General features: G+C 47.7%; 1 protein-coding gene across 7 annotated transcripts in view; it reads right to left on the bottom strand.

Moving 5' to 3' along the window:
• Positions 1-9,385: 9,385 nt before the first annotated feature.
• The window catches only part of ABHD6 (abhydrolase domain containing 6, acylglycerol lipase), a 76,467-nt gene continuing 65,498 nt past the window's right edge, over positions 9,386-20,354 (bottom strand). For 6 of the 7 annotated variants that reach the window (XM_048227051.2, XM_044384974.3, XM_044384978.3 and 3 more), the window contains 3 exons: positions 19,603-19,657; positions 19,287-19,387; positions 9,386-10,506 (listed from right to left, as the gene is read on the bottom strand). In XM_048227051.2, coding sequence (XP_048083008.1) covers positions 10,330-10,506; positions 19,287-19,387; positions 19,603-19,657 — 333 coding nt within the window. In that variant the 3' untranslated portion in view covers positions 9,386-10,329. Of the gene's footprint in view, positions 10,507-13,609; positions 16,352-19,033; positions 19,388-19,602; positions 19,658-20,354 lie in introns of those variants that run through there. The other variant, XR_008959097.1, reaches the window with a different exon arrangement.

The following is a 20,354-nucleotide window of genomic DNA, read 5'->3' as shown; positions in this document are numbered from 1 at the left end:
ATTATGTGCTAGGTACCGGGAACTCAGCGGAGAACAAGAAGATATGGCCCTGGGGCACCTGGGTGGCGCAGTCATTAAGCGTCTTGCCTTCGGCTCAGGGTGTGATCCCAGCCTTCTGGGATCGAGCCCCACATCAGGCTCCTCCGCTAGGAGCCTGCTTCTTCCTCTCCCACTCCCCCTGCTTGTGTTCTCTCTCTCACTGGCTGTCTCTCTGTCAAATAAATAAATAAAATATTTTTTAAAAAATGAAGATATGGCCCTGTCTGTACTCAAACAGATAGTGTTTGTAAATAATAATCATAATCATAATAGCAGCTAATATTTATCAAGTATTTTCTTTGGGCCAGGCATTATGAAAAAAAACTTTTCATGTTATGTCGTGGAACTCTCACACAACCCTAAAGTAGCTATTACTATGATCATCCCCATTTTACAGGGGTGGAGACTGAGGCACAAGAGGCTGTTACTTGCCCAAGATAACACAGTTGTAAGTGGTGGAGCAGGCAGTCTGACTCTAGATGGTGCTCTCCATACTGCACGATACTACCACCAGTTGTCTGGCACCAGTCAGGGGTGTGTATGGGAGAGGGGCTGGGGCTGCCAAAACTTGAGTGTAAGCCCCATGAGCATGGGGCCTTGTCTGTGTTGGCTCACCATTGCATTCCAGTCTCTGGCACTCAACACATATTTAATGAATGCTGTAGTTCGTAGATGGGTGTGCTGATTCTGCCTGGGGTGGGCGGTAGAGGGTTGCCCTGACCAGGCACGCATGCGCCTGAGTTGGCTGGGTCTTTCTCTTTTGTGTCTTTTCTCAAAATGCCGCTTTCTGCTGTTTCCTGCAACTTCAGTCCTTGGCTATAGTCATGTTCTCCGGTTCTGTGGCTCTGCTTCCCTTCCTTCTTTCCTCAGAGGAGACAGGACTTGTTCCAGATTGGGGGAGAGGTAGAGGAAATCCACACAGACCCCACAGACAGTGGCATTTGCTTTCTTAGAAGAGGCTGGGTTTCAGCAACTGCCAAAACTCACTCCAAATACATCCTCTGCCACTTTTTCATCCTCCTCATCTGTCACACAGAGAGATTAGTAACATCTACCTCAGAGCTGTAAGGAAAAAATAGTTGGTGTAAAGTATCTGGCTCAGGAAACACTCAGTAATGGGAGAGGGTCCCCAAAACCAGCCACCTGGCAAACCCATCCTGCCAGGCTCCAGCCCAGAAAAACCAGAGCAGCTCATGTATTTTAGAATTCAAAGAACTTGGGTAATTTTCACTTTTCTACACCAAACCCTGAAAAGGAAGTGCCTTCCAACCTGCCTGAATTTTCTCAGTGTTGCCTCATTAATTCAGAGTTTAGAATAAAAGAGATACCTTTGAATGATAAAGACAGTAGTTGGCTGACTTTTTTTCAGTTAAACTTCATCTACTTTCTTAACAGATACTGTTGGCATGTGGCCTACATTGCAAATAGTATGAAAGGATAAACAATGAAAAGTAAGTCTCCCTCCCACCCCTTACCCAGCCAGCCTTTCTCCTCAGGGGCATCCACTGGTAGGAGTTTCTTAAGTGTCCTTCCAGAGATGTGGTAGGGGGGATTTCCCTTCTTAACAGTATATCTTAACATCACTCCAACACATAATACACAAACCTGCTTCAGTCTCTATAAAATAAGTTGCCCAGCATTGCATTGGTGGAGTCATTTGGCTCAAGACGGCCATTCCTGACACTGTGTTTCTGACATTTCAGAGCAAATTTGTTGGGGAAGATCTGTGAGTATTTTATGTTCCTGGAAGCTATGGCAGCCAAGAAAGAGTTGAGTCCACACTTCCTCCCCCCTGCTGTGTTCAGCTTCCCCTCCCTGCCTTGTGAACTGGTGCCAAATGGCTTTTGCTAAAATGGAGGTGCTTTCACAATGTTGGGAAGAAAAGGCAAGAGAGAGGCCCAAGTAGGATTACAGCCACAAATCTCCATCAGGCTCATGGGAATCATATCCACTCATGTCAGCAGATTGAGAAGGTAGGACAAAGGGAGTGAAAATGACCAGAAGCTCAAAGCTATAGAACGACAGCTGTTGTTTCCATTTAGGGAGACTTGCCAAGTGCCAGAGAGCTTGCTCACATTATCCTATCTACCCTGCAATGTCACATTATTGCCTCTCACAGATGAAAAGAAGAAAGGAGCTTAGAGAGGGTAAGTCATTTGTCTAAGGTGGCGAGAAGCCCCAGAACCGTGGGATGACAAGGCTGGACGTTGCCCTTTGAGGCAACCCTGAGCATCCCTTCCAAACAGGAAATTGAAAAGCAGGCATGTTTTTGCGTCCCCAGAGGCCGAGCATGAGACAGGGATCCTTGTGGAAGTAATTTATTGGGGGCAGCTCTCATGGGAAACCTGCAAGGGAGAAGGAAAGCAGGACGGGCAGGGGAAGAAGCTAAGCGAAGCCCAGCCTCAGGCTGATCCCACACGAGCCCTGGAGCATAAATGATACCAGCAAGCTTCCAGCCTTGGAGGCAAGGGGGCCAAGCCTTCATCATACTCCGCAACCCCCACCCCAGTCAGTGATTGCCAGCTGCAGGGTTGCCAGATTTAGCAAATACACTTGCCCAGTTAAATTGGAGTTTCAGATAAACAGTGAACAGGGTATCCTTATGCTAAGAAAGTATTCATTGTCTGAAATTAAATTTAGCTGGGCATCCTGTATTTTGTCTGGCAACCCCAGGAGGTGAGAGGAAGAGGATGGGGCACCACCTCTCAGGCATCTCCCGTCGTCTGAGGGTGGTTCTCTGGGAGAAGGGCAGCGGTGTTTCCTCAGCAGCCAGCACTCACAGCAGGTGTGGGGGCAGCAGCCAGTAAAGGGGATCTGGGAAGGGGACATTAGCAGCACATCCTGCAGGCAAGGACTCTGGGGGGCAGCTCACCAGTCAATGGTAAAAAAGACCAGAAGCTCCTGCCCAGACTGTCAAATGGAAACCATCCTCATGGTCCTGGGGAGTAGCACAATGGCCTGGCCCCTGCCTCAGCCCCTGCCTGGCCCCAACCCTGGCTGCTGTCTAAGGATGTTTTTGCCCCTTCCCAGTCAGTCCCCTGCTTGTGTTGAGGGCTGGAGTGGGAGCCAGGCTATTTAACTGTGTTTCATCCAGCATTTCTGAAATGTATTTAAATGATGGAGGAAGCTTTTCTTAAAAGTAACCTTAGAAACATCTCCCCTAAGGAAAAACAAAAAAAAAGGCTCTAGGACCCTAGGAAGGGAGAATTTGGGGAAGGGATAACCACCCTGTAATTGAGCATCCTGTTTCTGGAGGGGCCCAAGAGCCTTTCTTAAAATTCAGAGATCCTTTCTGAGGGATTCAGAGGGTTCCTACAAAGAAGTCCACCTTGACTGTACTCCCCCCCTTTCTCTGGAGGCCTCTGTATCTCCGTTATAGGAACCTGGGGGATCTGTGGGTTCTGACCTATAAGAAACCCAAGACATAGAGGTAAGTGAAAAGATCAATCGGGGGTGCAGGGTGGGCAACACTGATGTCCAGCATGATCCCATTTATGTAAAACACACCCAATAAACCAGCCGTAGGGGCCTCTCTGTTGATACATATGTATGTATAAGCATATTTTTTAAACATTCATTTTGCTTGACTTATTTTTTTAAAGATTTTATTTACTTATTTCTCAGAGAGAGAGAGAGGAAGAGACAGAGAGAACATAAACAGGGGGAGTGGCAGAGGCAGGGGGAGAAGCACGCTCCTTGCTGAGCAAGGCGCCTGACGTGGGACTCGATCCCAGGACCCTGGCATCATGACCTGAGCTGAAGGCAGATGCTTAACTGACTGAAGGACCCTGACGTCCCTGTTTGACTTGTTTTAAAGTGACAGGGCATTATTTGTATAATTTAATAACGGTCAAATTATAAAATTGGTAAATAAAATCAGGACTTGCCCCTAACAGTCACAAGAGGGAGCCATGGACCACACCCATCTGCATGCCTCTCTTCCCACTTGGAAAAACAGACTTCCTCAAGACGCCCCCTCCTGCCCCCCAACTCCCACCCCCCACCTCCCCCACCCCAAGGCAGGAGAGAGGAAACAGGGAGCGGAGGCCTGCCATCCCTTATCGGCAATTCCGAAATCCAAGAAAAACATGGAAACCAAATCTTTCCTCATGTGGCACCCAACGCTGAATCTGAACAGAGATGAATCTTTTTAGAGTTTTTGTCCCACTTACTGTGGATATTCATACTCTGCACGCAGAAATGTCAGTGCGTTTGATCACGTAAGGCAGCCTCAGAGCCCCCTGGGGATGTCACATACTCTGTGGGGCACACACCTTGATACCCTGAAATGGGAAAATTTCTGAATTCAGAATCACATCCGGCTTTTGGAAGTTTGGTGGGGGATTGTAGACCTATACTCGTGTCAATAGTTGCCACTTTCTTGCCCCTAAGAATCCTTCCTTCTCCTCCCATCTCCTGCTGGAACCTGGGCACCCCCCTAGGTGTGCCCTAAGGTTCCCAGTCATTGCCTGGAGGAGAGACAGACCAAAGATCCAACAAGCCACGAAGGAAAGTTTCCTCTAGGAGCCGCGGGAGAGGGGCCTTCCTGTTGCAGAAAGGAGCCACCTGATACCCTCTCCCTGACTAGGCTAATCATGGTCACCCAAGACCTTCACCCCATCACAGGCACACACAGGCAACCGCAGGCCCACTTGCTGGTGACTTCCAGTCTGGAGCCCCAGGGCAGCTGGAGGCACAGGGCAGCAGCTGGGTACCTGGCCCTGACTTCAGCGGGTCATGTGAGGACATCTCCACTGCCCCATATGTGACCGTGCCCACTCTCTCTCCTTTCAGGGATGGAGGGGTAGTATGAACATCATGCAACTTTGGCGGGGGGAGAGAGAAGTGGCTGGTGAGGAAGCCCAGTCTGTATGGTTAAAGGAGCAGTGTTGAAGATGTAACAAGATGAAGGATCAGAAGAGCCGGCTCCCACCTGTCAGGGGAGGGTATGTCTGTGTGCCTGTGTGCATGGGTAAGAGACAGACAGATGCATAGCAGACAAAGTGATGAAACAGATGGGGCGTGGGAGGAGAGGAGGAGAGACAGAGACAGACTAAGAGTTAAAAAAAAAAAATGCTCCCCAAACTAGCCAAAGAGTATTTCAGCAAACACTTTTGGAACAGACCCAGTGAACTGCTACCTTTAATAAAAGACTTCTTGATCCAAGACAGCAAGTCCCCAAAGCAGAAGGCTAGTGTATGTGCATGTAAAAATTTGCATCCATCATTTTAGAACAATATTTATTTCACTAACCAACTAATGATTGTCCTGAGATCGATACATTCAGGGCTTGGGAAGTAAATGAGGGACCCAAAGTCAGCATTTATATATATATTTTTTAATGTTTTTTTATTATGTTAGTCACCATACAGTACATCCCTGGTTTTTGATGTAAAGTTCGATGATTCATTAGTTGTGTATAACACCCAGTGCACCATGCAATATGTGCCCTCCTTACTACCCATCACCAGTCTATCCCATTCCCCCACCCCCCTCCCCTCTGAAGCCCTCAGTTTGTTTCTCAGAGTCCATAGTCTCTCATGCTTCATTCCCCCTTCTGATTACCCCCCTTTCTTTATCCCTTTCTTCTCCTACCGATCTTCCTAGTTCCTATGTTCCATAGATGAGAGAAATCATATGATAATTGTCTTTCTCTGCTTGACTTATTTCACTTAGCATTATCTCCTCCAGTGCCGTCCATGTTGCAGCAAATGTTGAGAAATCGTTCTTTTTGAAAGCTGAGTAATATTCCATTGTATAAATGGACCACCACTTCTTAATCCAGTCATCTGTTGAAGGGCATCTCGGCTCAGCATTTATATTTAATTAAAACCTAAAATTTTTCTGAAGGCAGTGGAAAAGCCCTGGCTGGTATGAAGTCCAGGGAGTTGACCCCCTTCAAAGGGAGCCTGACCTTGATCCCAGGCAGAGCCTCGGACCACTTCTGGAATGGTAGCTAGGAGCAGAGCCAAATCAACGGACCACTTTCCAAGCCTAACCCCAAGGGGCAAGAAGCAGAGAAGAACTCCCCTCCAGAAAACTCCTTTGGGCAAACAGCACTGATGCTCATTTCCAGAGTGTGGCAGAGGGATGAGGGTTATCAACAAGGTGAACGGGCCCTTCCAGGGAGGGCATGACACCAGTCTGGGTTATTAAAGAGACTGGAAGATGAGCAGGCAGTCCCTTGAGGCACCCTTAGAGGCTGGAAGGCCGGTAAGCTTGTTTCCTACCTAGCAGGAGGATGGGCCATGGGTAGCCTTAGCTATTTACTGAGTGAACAACCGGTCACCTTCCCCAGCGGGGGCCTGACGTGTGGCCTCAGTGATCATGCCTCGGGCTGCCCCATACTGGCCTGGTTCAGGTGAGTCAACAGGGCTCCAGAATCCACTAGAAGTCGGGCCAGACATCGTTTTTTTTGTTTTTTTTTAAAAGATTTTATTTATTTATTTGACAGAGACAGCCAGAGAGAAAGGGAACACAAGCAGGGGGAGTGGGAGAGGAAGAAGCAGGCTCCCAGCGGAGAAGCCTGATGTGGGGCTCGATCCCATAACGCTGGGATCACGCCCTGAGCCGAAAGCAGACGCTTAATGACTGCGCCACCCAGGCACCCCCAGACATCGTTTTTGCAAGTCACCTTCAATCATAAACTGTCTCTGTCTCTCTCTTTTTTTTAATCTTTTTTTTTAAGATTTTTCATTTTTTAATTTTTAAGTCATCTCTACACCCAACGTGGGGTTGGAACCTACAACCCCGAGATGGAGAGTTGCATGCTCCACCCACTGAGCCAGCCCGGTGCCTCTCCCTACTTGTTACTTGTGTGACCGTGGGCAACATACTTCACCTCTCCCTGCCTCAGTTTTCTGGCTGTAAAATGGGCACAGCTTAAAAAATAAAAATAAAATGGGCAGGGCTTGTATGTACCCTTTATGGGTGTGTGAGAACTTGATAAGGTGATGCGTGAACAGACGTGGAAGAGCAGCAGCTGGCCTGACCCACCATATAATCTCCCAGTACTCTCTGCGAACTTCCTTTGGAAGAAGCAACAAGGTAGGTTCCCTGGGATGGGGAATACTCACGGGGCCTCAAATGGAAGGCAGACTTACACGCCTGGGCAGCACCACCCAACTTGTGTTCCTTGCGTCAGTCACTCCTGGTGCTGCGTCTGCACTGGACAAGAAGCCCAGGCGGAGGGCAAACTGAGACTGAGCCATGGCCTGTCCCTCGGCTCCCTCAGGGCCTGCCCAGCAGAGTCCATCCTCCAGGAAGTGGGGTACAGAGTCTGCTTGTGATTCTTGGGGCTTTCCACTGTTGCTTTGGAAGCTTCTGGCAGGCTTTCAGGCAAGGCTGTGCTGAATGACCCTTTTCTTCTTTCCAAGACTGCCATGAAAGGCACGCACCCCATGGCCCAAAGGGCCCGTGCCCCGGGGGTCAGCCAGCTGGCGGTCACTGGCAAGCGCTTCATAATCACAAAGGCAAAAAGTGGGGTGCCAAGGGGGAGCTGTGCGTGTCTGCTTTCAAGTCTTCCTAACACGGTGGGGCCAGAAGTGCAGGCCCAGGGGAGAACACGACAACCCAGTTTTTGGGTCTGTCCAAAGGACTCTTTCATAGGCTCTGCTCACGACTTCCGGTTGACGCGTTCCCGGGACAGCGGAGGAGGTGGGACCTGCGTCCTGCCGCTGCAGACCCTGCGCGCGGTCCTGGTGGGACGGGAGCACACCCCGCTGCCCGATGAGCCCGGTGTGCGTGCGACGGTGACGTGAGCCTTAGCTGCCCTTCACCCGGGGCCTAACAAGTCCTGCACCTAGTACGGTTTCCAGTTTGGAGGACTTAGCCCAGGCCGGAGGCGTCTTCAGAGACCCTGGGCACCGTCCCTCATCACTCAAACCCACCCAGACGGGCCCGTGTCCCCAGCACCACACTAAGCTCAGAATTCTTGATGAATGTGAAAGATTGGACCAAGCAGTGTGTCTAATATCTACTCTTTTTTCCATGCCAATGATTTTTGCTCTCACCCGTATTATTTCCATCTATTTTTTTCTGGGTTTATTTTTGATTTTTGATGTTTCTTTTCTTTTCTTTTTTTTTTTTTTAATATTTTACTTTTAAGGGGCGCCTGGATGGCTCAGTCGGTGAAGCGTCTGCCTTTGGCTCAGGTCACGATCCCAGGGTCCTGTGATTGAGCCCCACATCAGGCTCCCTGCTCAGCGGGGAGCCTGCTTCTCCCTCTCCCTCTGCTGCTCCCCCTGCTTGTGCTCTCTTTCTCTAATAAATAGAATCTTAAAAAAAAATTTTATTTTTAAGTGATCTCTACACCCAACGTGGAGCTGGAACTCACAAGGCAGAGATCAAGAGTCGCCTGTTATACCAACTAAGACAGCCAGGTGCCCCTCTTCTTTGTTAATACATGTACTGAGGCCTCGATCGTTCCCTCTGAACACCGCGTTAGCTGCAGCCCACCCGTCTGAGATACCACATTTTCACATCTTGTTTTTAAGATGTGTCCCACTCTTCTAAATTAAATAAATTTAATATATTTTAATTTTATTTAATATATTTTTATATTATAAAATAATAAATTATATTAAATAAAATTTAATTTTATTTTAATAAATTAAAATATAAAGTTTAAACTACAACTATAGTTTTAAACTATAAAGTTTATCTCACTTTATTTCCAGAACTACTTGGTTGCAAACTCTCTGTAAAAAGATTTGGAGGACTCGAGCTTTAAGGATTTTTTTTTTTTTTTTTAAGTAGGCTCCACACCCAGCATGGAGCCGGGCGCGGGGCTCAAATCCATGACCCCAGGATCAAGACCCGAGCTGAGATCGAGAGTCAGATGCTAAATCAACTGAGTAGCCCAGGTGCCCTGAAACTCTGGGAATTTTAAGGGGTCCTCAGTACAATAGACAAGGGTCAAAAGGAATAGTCTGATGCCTCTTGCCTTTTTTTTTTTTTTTTAAGATTTTATTTATTTATTCGACGGAGATAGAGACAGCCAGCGAGAGATGGAACACAAGCAGGGGGAGTGGGAGAGGAAGAAGCAGGCTCCCAGCAGAGGAGCCTGATGCGGGGCTCGATCCCATAACACTGGGATCACACCCTGAGCCGAAGGCAGACGCTTAACCGCTGTGCCACCCAGGCGCCCCTTGCCTTTTGTTTCTGATATACCATTTCAGCTGAATAAAAATTACAAACATGACTTCTTAAAAGAAAACTAATAACTCATCCAAACAAGGTCTCCCAACGTCTTAGAAGCCTTACTTGAAAAAATCCCTTTTTAAAGTTAACAGGAAATCTGCCGACGTTGTGCTTAACTAGCTTAGGAACAGAAACCATGTGCGTGTTGCTGATCTAGATTTATTAAGTTTATTTCATGTCATTGTGGTCACTTTTACAGCTGTTTAGACTTATTTTCGATCACATGACTGTTGCCGGAATTCACAGAATTCATTAACAAGCTAGTATTTCACACCCAAGAGTCTTCGGTAGCACAGCAAGATAGAAAAGAGGCCCACGAGGTGCTCGTGTGTGTAATCCGAGTCTGATTATAGAACATTATTGCTTCATTAGTCCTATTTTTAAAAATAATCAATGGTTCCCAGGAAACCCACCCTGCCAGGTGTTCTTCTGACGGTGACCGTTCCGGGCTCCCTCACGACAGGGCTGCCATGCAGGGGTCCATCAGCCCCCCAACCGTGTTCTCCGCTGCTCCGGCAGCTAGGAGGGCCGGCAGACGTGGGACCGTGCCCCTCTTCGCGTGCTAGTATCCTAGCTTGCACCTTGCTCCCTGGTCTTGCAGCTGACGCACTTGCATTCACATAGGGGCCTCTATGCTAAACTTAAACTAGACATAAACAAGAAGGGCTCAGCAGATGGGAGACTCGTGCTCCTAAAACAGCCACTGACCATGCAGGGGAGAACGTCGAAGCAGCAGAAAAACCTCGAGTCTCGGTCTGTGAGGGATGTTTTAAAGAAAATGGCCTCGGTGATTGCGGTCCCAAGGCAGCCGCTTGGTGACATGAACTTGAAGACTTCTGGGTAGATTTCATGGATAGGTTTTCTTAATTTTGTCCCATGGGAGTTTCTATATTGTGAAAAATATCTTGGAGATTGCCTCATGGCCCCAAAGCTCTGTGGATCTGTTGAGACCGGGGACAGGGACTGGCCTCCTCAGGGACGCTGGCGCTCCGACCGCAAGTAGGGCAGGATCCCTGAGAAATGGTGGCCGCGTCCGATTCTGGAGATGGGGGCAGATGCTGTGTGCCAGTGCGGGCTGCGGGTGGGGTCTCAGTCCAGCTTCTTGTTGTTGCCTGTGCTGTGCACAGAAGCTAAGAAGTCGACGATGAGCTTGGCCGTCTTCCTGGGCCTCTCCATCACCACTGAGTGCCCACAGTTTTCCAGAAGTTCCACCTGGCAGTTGGCGATCGACTTGGCCAACATGTCAGCCCCAGACACGTCGAGCACCTGCAGGGCAAGAGAGGACGCTAGGCAGAAAAGACTTGGATACCCGTGCATGCTCAGGGGACCGGATGCCGGCTGAGGCCTGGCAGGGATGAATTTTAGGACCAAGTCACTTCAGTGTCGGGGCACGTGGCTGGCTGACAGAAGTGACTGCATGCCTTAGTCTGCAATTTGGTGCCAGGACTGTGTGGCTGCCAGCAGTCCTGAAGTGGAAACACACAGTCCCTGCCCAGGAGGAGGAGGTTTTTCAGTCTGGTGGGGAAGCCAGACTGGTCAGCAGATGAGGGCTCTGGGCGGGGAGCATCCTGGGAGCTGAGAATGCACAGGGGAGGAGGATTCGTGCAAGAGGGGGGCAGGTCACAGCAAGGGCAGGGGACGGCAGTTAGCTTGATGCTGAGACAGCACGCGGGGAGCGGGGAGGGCGTGGTGGAGAGATGGGGGGTCAGGCCTCCATCTGAGGGCAGTGGGGAGCAGCAGGGCTGTGTCAGGGACGGACATGATTAGGCCGGACTAGAGAAGGCCAGCTCTGGGAAGGGCACACAGGGAAGACACAGGACGTGAAGGCTAATTATCCCAAACTGGGGGAGGGGGAGTGTCTCTTTGAGAGTCTTTTGGGGGTCCCCAGAGTGGTATGACCGCGGGCCCTGGAGTTTGTGAATAACGGGGAATGCTCTTCCTATATGAAAGGCACCACCCTTTCCAGGGCTGACCTTTCTGAACAATGCACTTAATTTCACTGTCACCTGGGTTACCTTGCTATTTACACCCATCCAACGCTTTCTCCCCAACACCGTCCAGTAGTGTCATATTTGCATTCAGGCCCTGTTTGTCATTCACTTTCAACTCATCCCACACAAGAGGACCCCTCCCCTCATCCTCAATGCAAAAGCAAGACCCCTAACAGACTCAAGTGCTGTCTGTGTTTGAGCTCCATTCTCATCAACCGAGACCATTAAAACCAAGATTTTCCACCCGGGAAGTGGGGGGGCAGCATGCCTCAGCCAAGGCACGGAGCATGGAGCACAGCAAAACACCCCCGGGGGCCACAAATAGGAGCAGCTAACGGGGAGCTTAGTGAGAGGGGCACCCTGCGAAGGAATCAGACACCCCTGTCTGCCCTGCACTCACAGGGAAGGCTGCCGTGGCAACTGAGCAGAAATAAAGCCCAGCTTCTGTAGAAAAGTCCCCAGAGGAAATGCAGATGGAGTCAATGGGTCAAAGCATGAAAAAATACAAACTCCCAACTGAACGTCTATCCTGCAGAGAGGTCAGAACCCGGAGCTCAAGAATACCCACAGGAGCCTCTAGCTTTGACACTGTTACGCTGGTCAGATCCAGGATTCCCCATGGTCACTCAGATGTATGGGAAACAGCTATATGGACCCTCGTGAGGTATGCACGTCTACGGGGACCACATCAGCTATGTCTTGGGCAAGACCTTCACGTAGATGGTCAAACAATTTTCCTCCATCCCATTTCAGGGCAGGGCCAAGACTAGGGTGAGGGAACTGAGGCCCTTGCCTTGGGCACAAAATTTAAGCAGGCTCCAAAAAACTCAGTGATTAAGATGAAGATTATTTTAATGCAGTATTTAAAAAAAAATAGACATTAATGCAAAAAGATCCACCGTGAACAAAATATAAAAATCACAAAGACAGGATCTGACCCTACACTCACGTGACCTACCTCACAGTAGTTCGAGCTCTGCCAGGCATTATAATGGCAGGTAGACTAGAAGTTGCGGGAGCTCAGGGATCCTGTCTGTCTTGGTGCCTGCTGTATCCCCAGGGCCTCACACGGCGTCAGGCACATACGAGGTGCTCAATATAAATCTGTTAGCTGACTTAAATGTATAGGCTGTCAGTTGGTGGGTTTGTTCCTTAGTTTGTTTATATACTTTCTAGCTTGCTTCCTCGCTCACTCACTATATACTCTGGGTCTCCTGCATCCCAGGTACTGTGGTGGCAGCATGAAGGGACATAAAGAGTAATAGACCTTATATAATCTCCACAAGGCCCTCCCATTCTGGTGGACTGAACACAGAGGGGAAATACTTGAACTGATATGCAGAAATCCTCTTAGGAAGGACTGCCGGGATCAGTTGTGTGGGCTGTATACTGCCCAAATCCAGCAGGCATGATTCACGTAGACAACAATGGGCATAGCTCCCCTGCAGTTGTACAGCAGAGTGGCTGGGCTACAGGGGCCCAAAGAAGAGGGCGGCTGAATTCAGCCTGGAAGGCGTGGGCCGGTGACACCAAATGCTGACAACAGAGCAGGAAAAGAGCCAGATGCTTGGGAAGCAAAAGGCCATAAAATTAAGGGCCCCTGAAGCCTTTGCTATTTGGATTCTGCGCTGGGGATGGTCCATAGAACACAGAGAAGATCTGATCATATTTTTAGTAGGCCCATGGAATGTTAGGCTCTTTTTTCAGAACAGAATAGGACTTCAGAGTCCTGGAAAAAATTCTGGACCATAGGCAGAGGCCAACTCTCAGAGGCAAAGCAGATGAGTAATAACTAACTTATTTTCTTGTCACCGGAGAAAGATCTCCCTCAAGTGTGTTACTTCACATGAGCCTCACATCACCCGGGCAGTAGAAGAGAAACCCAGGATTTGGAGCAGCTGAGTGGCTTGCTCAAGGTCACGGGCTGATACAGGGCAAAGGCAGGGCTGGAACCCAGACTTTCAGAGCCCAAGCCCAGAGAGCTCACTTCTGCATTGTCTCCGCAGGGTAGGGCAATGAGAGCCCCAAATCACCTCTGGGATTTTCAGACTGAAGAAAGGCCTTCATTGTTTTAACTTGATTTCTGATCGAATAACCCCCTGCTGGCCTACTCCGTGTCCTGCTTTTCCACTCAGGTGCACAAAAAGCTCCTTTTAGTCCCTTGGCTGCTGCAGAAGGGAGCAAAGAGCTCTCCCTCCTCTCCATGCCCGCATTGCTGCGCTGCACATCCTCGGCTGTACCTGGCTGGTTTGGGAGAGCTGTATACGACACCATCACCAGTCCCTCCCCACACCCACTGGGAGTACCGTCCTGGCTCCTTTTCCCCATGGATCATCTTGGGCCTTATAAGGGCTCCACTTCTCATTGCCTCTTCTTGCTTTTTTTTTTTTTTAATTTAACTAATTTATTTAAAAGAGACAGAGAGCATGAGCAGAGGGAGGAGGCAGAGGGAGAAGCAGACTCCCACTGAGCAGGGAGCCCAATGTGATGTGGGGCTCGATCCCAGGACCCCAAGATCACGACCTGAGCCAAAGGCAGACGCTTAATCGATTGGGCCATGCAGGCACCCCTCCTCTTGCTTTTAAACTTTAGAAGAACTCTGAGTAAGATACCATTTCTAAAGAACAGTTGCAAGCAAAAAAGGAGCTTCTGGGGTATAAATTAGTCTCTCTCTGGAGGGTCTGTTATTGCTTGTGTCGCCCCTCTAAAATCCGTATTTTGAAGTTCTAACCTCCAATACCTTAAAAGGGGACTTTATTTGGAAATAGGGTTGTTGCAAATGTAATTAGTTAAGATGAGGTCACACTGGTGCAGGGTGGGCCCCTCGCCCAATATGCCTGCCTTCCTTACAAAAATTTAAACACAGAAAAAGAAATTTAAACGCCGAGACACACAGGCACAGGGAGAACTCTGTGTGAGATGGCAGTGTGACACATCTATCAGCCAAGGAACACAGAGACTGTCAGCAAACCGCCAGAAGCTGGGGAAGAGGCACAGTACAGGTTCTCCGACAGCCCCCAGGAGGAACCAAATTGCGGACCACTTGATCTTGGACTTTTAACCTCTAGAACTTTAAGATGACCAATTTCTGTTGTTCAGACCACCCAGTTTGCGGTACTTTGCTATGACTGTCCCAGCAAACTAATACAGAGCCATCTAATAAAACCTATTAAAATTTTATTATTTAAAAAATTTTTTTCTAAGTGAGCTCTATACCCAATGTGGGGCTTGAACTCATGACCCCGAGATCAAGAGTGGCATGCTCTACCGACTGAGCCAGCCAGGTGCCCCCAAAACCTATTACAATTTTAAAATGCACCTGCTCTTTGACGCAGTGAGTCCACATTGAAGAATTAACCCTTCGGATATGCTCTCACACACCACAAACACGCATCTATGCTGATGTTCACTGAGGTATTGTTTAATAGCAAAAACCTGGAAATGACCGAAATGACCATCAATAGGGCACTAACGAAAGACACCGCGGCAGAGCCACAAAACGGACTATGATGCGGCTGTTGCAGAGGGTAATGTAAACTGTGGGGCAAGAATCACTCACAGATGGTAAATCTAGGGGCGAATGTTTGGTGAGGAGCAGGATATTTCGAAGCGTCTCCCACAGACTGCCTATCAGTCCCAAGGGGAGACATAATAACCGTACAAAGAAGAAATCAGACAACACCCGACCAGGCAATCAACAGGAGCTGAACCTCACCAGGCAGGGGCAGGAGGACACTGTGTGTCCAAGGAGGTGCTATCTTATCACTTAGGAGCTATTCTGGTGGTGATATACCATCGGAGTTTAATCATGAGGAAACGGCAGACAAAGTCAAATTAGGAACATTTCATAAAACGAATGACCTGTACGCTTCCAGTATCTCGACATCATGAATGACAAAGGCAGACTGGGGCAACAGTGCTCAGTAAAGGAGACTACACGGACATGACGTGTAGCATGGGGCCCGGATTAGATCCTGCTTCAGGGAGCCAGGAGGAGGAGGAGCGTTCTATGCAGCCCCTTACCGAAATAACTGATGAATTTGTTTTTTATTTAATTTTTTAAAAGTAGGCTCCATGACCAGCATGGAGCCCAACGTGGGGCCTAAACTCACAGCCTTGAGGTTAAGACCTGAGCTGAGATCAAGAGTCAGACGCTCAACCGACTGAACCACCCAGGTGCCCCACCCATGAATTTGGAATATGGGCGGTAGATTAGACAAAAACATCGCGCCAGCATTAAACTTCCTGAATGTGACAACGCACTGTGGTTAAGTGACAGAATATTATTGCTCTCAGTAAATGCACTGGGGGTAAAAGGGCATAATGTAAGCAACCTACTTCAACGGTCCGGAATACAGATAGATAGATGAGAATGTTTAAAAAAGCCAATGCAGCAAATGTTAAAAAATTGGTACTAAATAAAACACGGTACATTTATACCATGGAATGACACTCAGCTACAAAAGGAAAAACTTACTGATATAGGCAATTACATGAAGGAACCTCAAGAACATTATGCATGAGTGAAGAGAGCCAGATACCAAAGACTACCTATTATATGATACCATTTATGTAAAAGTTCAGGAAAAGGTAAAACTGTAAAACAGAAAACAGAAGTGTGGTTGCATGGGGCTGGGACTAACTATAAATGGGCAGGACTGGAGAGTGACAGAAATGTTCTACAATGGGTTGTGGTGGAGTGCCCGACTAGGTGAATTTAATGGTAGATAGATGATACCTCAATAAAGCAGTTAAAATGGATGGATTTAGGGAAATGTATATAAGAGTACTTCGTACTCATTATTTTTCTACAGGTTTGAAATTATTTCAAAATAAAATATTTAAAATGGGAGAAGATATTTGCAAATGACATACTTGATAAAGGGTTGGTATCCAAAATATAAAAAGAACTGATACAAGTCAACATCCAAAATTAGGGCACCTGCTTGGCTCAGTTGGTTAAGCGTCAGACTCTTTATCTCAGCTCACGGTTGTGAATTCAAGCCCTGCATTGGGCTCCATGCTAGGCATGAAGCTGCTTTAAAAAAAAAAATCCAACTAGGGGCGCCTGGGCGGCTCAGTGGGTGAAGCGTCTGCCTTCGGCTCAGGTCATCATAATCCTGGGGTCCTGGGATCGAGCCCTGCGTTGGGCTCCTTGCTCAACGGGGAACCTGCTTCTCCCTCTCCCCCTGACTGTGCTCTCTCTATCTCTCTCTCTACGTCAAATAAATAAATAACATCTTTTTAAAAAATCCAATTAAAAAATGGGCAGAAGACATGAATAGACATTCTCCAAAGAAAATACACAGATGGCCAACAGACGCATGAAAAGATGTTCAACATCACTCATCATCAGGGAAACGCAAATCAAAACCACAACAAGATATCACCTCACACCCGTCAGAATGGCTAAAATAAAAAATGCAAGAAATGACAAGTGTTGGGGAGGATGTGGAGAAAGGGTAACCCTCTTACACGGTTGGTGGGAATGCAAACTGGTGCAGCCACTGTGGAAAACAGTTTGGTGTTTCTTCAAACAGTTAAAAATAGAACCACCCTATGATCCAGTGATGGCACCACTGATTATTTACCCAAAGAATGCAAAAACACTAATTCCAAAGGATACATGCACCCCCATAGTTACAGCAGTGTTATTTACAATAGTCAAGATATGGAAGCAGCCCAAGTGTCCACTGATTGATGAATGGATAAAGAAGATGTGGTAGATATACACAATGGAATATTACTCAGCCATAAAAAAGAAAGAAATCTTGCCATTTGCAATGACGTGGATGAAGCTAGACAGTATTATGCTGAATGAAATAAGTCAGTTGGAAAAAGACAAGTACCATATGATTTCACTCATATGTGGAATTTAAGAAACAAAACAAATGAACAAAGGAAAAAAGAGAGCAAACCAAAAAACAGATTCTAAACTATAGAGAACAAGCTGATGGTGACCAGAGGGGAGGTGGGGGGATGGGTGAAATAGGTGATGGGGATTAAGGAGGGCACTTGTGATGAGCACTGGGTATTGGAGGGAAGTGTTGAATCACGGTATTGTTCACCTGAAACTCATATAACACTGCATGTTAACTAACTGGAATTAAAATTTTAAAAAATTTTTGGGGCGCCTGGGTGACTCAGTCAGTTTAGTGTCCAACTCTTGATTTCGGCTCATGTCATGATCTCAAGGTTGTGAGATCGAGTTCCGCATCAGGCTCTGTGCTGGGTGTGGAGCCTGCTTAAGATTCTCTCTTTCTCCCTCGCCCTCTGCCCTTCCCTGTCTCTCTCTAATAAAAAAAAAGGAAGGAAAAAATTTTTTAAATCTTTAAAAGAAAGCAGGATTTAACCACTGGTCATGTCATTTTTGTGTATGAATATAAAAACTTACCCAAACTTATTTTTTTTTTAAGGATTTTATTTATTCATTTGAGAGAGAGAGAGAGAGAGAGAGAGACAGCCAGCGAGAGAGGAAACACAAGCAGGGGGAGTGGGAGAGGAAGAAGCAGACTCCCAGCAGAGGAGGGGAGCCCGATGCGGGGCTCGATCCTAGAACACCGGGATCACGCCCCAAGCCGAAGGCAGACGTTTAACGATTGAGCCACCCAGGCGCCCCTACCCAAACTTATTAATAAAAGTTAGTAAAATAAAAAATATATATAAAAAAATAGAATGAGTAAATTTGCATGGGCTGGTATGAAATGATATCCAAGATACAGAGATTCCTACATATATGAAGTAACGTGAACAGTGTCATTGTGCGTGTTTGAAAAGCTTACAGAGACAACTTATCTATGCAGATACATGTATGCTTAGAACAGCAGTAAGCAAACAATGGCCCACGGCCTGTTTGTGGGAATAAAGGTTCGCTGGCACTCCGCCACGCCACTAGTTTGCATACTCTCTGTGGATGCTTTTGCGCAACAGCAGAGCTCGGGAGTTGCGACAGAAATAGTAGGACCCACAAAGTCGAAAATATTTGTTATCCGGCGCTTCGCAGAAAACAGGCCGATCCCCGCCTTAGAAAATGAAAGAAACATACGCAAGACAGTAAGAGCTGCCTCAAGGAAATGGGAATTGGGATCTGGGATGGAAAAGAGATCAAATTTTCATTACAACCCTTTTTGAGCTCTTTAAAGTTTTTTTTTTTTTGTTTTTGTTTTTTTTCAATTTTGTTTATTTGAGAGTGAGAGAGAGAGAGACAGAGAAAGTGAGCATGAGCAAGGGGAGAAGCAGAGGGAGAAGCAGACTCCCCGCTGAGCAGGGAGCCCGAGGCGGGGCTGGATCCCAGAACCATGGGATCATGACCTGAGCCAAAGGCAGAAGCTTAAGCGACTGAACCACAGGCGCCCCTCTTCAAAGTTTTCTGTACTATGAGACTACATGGCTCTGATAAACGTAATTTGTAAAAATGATTTAAGATTGCCTTTCATTTTATTGATTTTAATTTTTTTAAGATTTTTAAAACTTTTTAAAGATTTTATTTATTTATTTAAGAGAGAGAGAGAGAGAGCACGAGAGGAGGGTCAGAGGGAGAAGCAGACTCTCTGCGGAGCAGGAAGCCCAATGCGGGACTTGACGCCGGGACTCCGGGATCATGACGTGAGCTGACGGCAGATGCTTAACCCACTGAGCCACCCAGGCCCCCTTAAGATTTTTATTTATTTGTCCGAGAGAGAGAGAGAGAGAGAGAGAGAGAGAGAGCCTGGGGGGTGGGGCAGAGGGAGAGGAAGAAGCAGACTCCCCACTGAGCAGGGAGCCCAAGGCGGGGCTCGATCCCCGGACCCCAGGATCATGACCTGAGCCAAAGGCAGATGCTTCACCGACTGAGCCCCCAGGAGCTCAGTTTCCTTTCATTTTAAAAGATCAACAGCATTGCTCTCAACTCAAGAGAACGATGACCCCTATAAATATCAGCACCTGACCCAGGTGTGTTCCTCCCCCTCCTGGTATCAGAAACCAGCCTGTGAGGCTCACTTGGTAAATGACCTCTTGCTTTTCCTCAGAGGCCGGTGTAACCAGCACAGGAGGCCCCCGGGACATGCTACATACCTGGTCTTGTTTCCCCCAAATGATCTGTGTTGGAACCTTGATCTTGTCCATGTTCTGATGGAGGGAGTATCTTGACTTCTCACTGACGATTTCCAAAAACACTTTTCAGAAAAGGAAAACAAAGTGAGTGCACACTGGGCCGTGCCTGTGGGCACCCGAACTCTACAGGGTTCAGGGACAGTCATGGAGTCGGGGCCGCCACCTGTCTTTGGGGGCCCCAGAAAATGATCAAAGTCTCAGAAATGTAAAATATAAAAGCCAGCCCCCCATAACGCTTCACTGGTCACAGCCGCCAAGCTTAAACACGGCTACTTACGCTTTCGGTAGAAGTTGTTATGAGGAACACGGACGTCAACAAGGCCTCGCAGGATCTACGGAGAAGTGAACCGCGGTTAGAAGGCGAGAGACAGTTTGTTTCCTCGGCCCCATGGCTCTGGGACAGGGAAGGAAATAAAGTCTGGCAATTTATGGCATTGTCAAGGTTTCAGGGCCCAGGGCTCCAAATTCCCGCCACGGAGTATGCACTGCAACTGGGACTTAGGTCATCTGACGCTTTTTCCTTTGTAAATAGTTAGGAACCCGGGTCATACTGGGAAGCCAAAGCACGTAAAACACCTGACATGGGCTCACAGCACTTTATCTTGAGATATTCTCTGCTCAGCCTAAGACACAATCAAGGCTGGAAATAATATCGAGGAATTGTTTAGTAATATCCAAGTGCAGAACAAGGTCTATTAAAAAAATCAAACGATGGGGGATGATGGGCCTCTTGAACAATAAAGAGACAAACGATTCAAAAAATTCTGGGATGGGTTCCATAGTCCTTTGTTTAGTATTCAGTGTTATCTGTTTTCCTTGTGGAGGGCTGGTGAAGGCTGCCGCCAATGTGGGCAGGCCAGATCTCCCGGACCTGGGATCCTGACCCAGAGACTGGCTGCGGGAAGAAGGATCCTTGAGGTAGGGTACAGCGTTCGCATTAGCACCGGCTCTCCTCTCATCTACCTGGGAATGGTCTGAGCCCCTCAGATGTACTCTGAGGAGTCCTGTGTACTGACTGAAGGGGGAAAA

Source organism: Ursus arctos, unplaced genomic scaffold (genome assembly GCF_023065955.2).
Source record: "Ursus arctos isolate Adak ecotype North America unplaced genomic scaffold, UrsArc2.0 scaffold_14, whole genome shotgun sequence".
NCBI lineage: Eukaryota > Metazoa > Chordata > Mammalia > Carnivora > Ursidae > Ursus > Ursus arctos.
The sequence above is the reverse complement of the archived record's forward strand: the minus strand, read 5'-3'. Positions and strand labels throughout refer to the sequence as shown.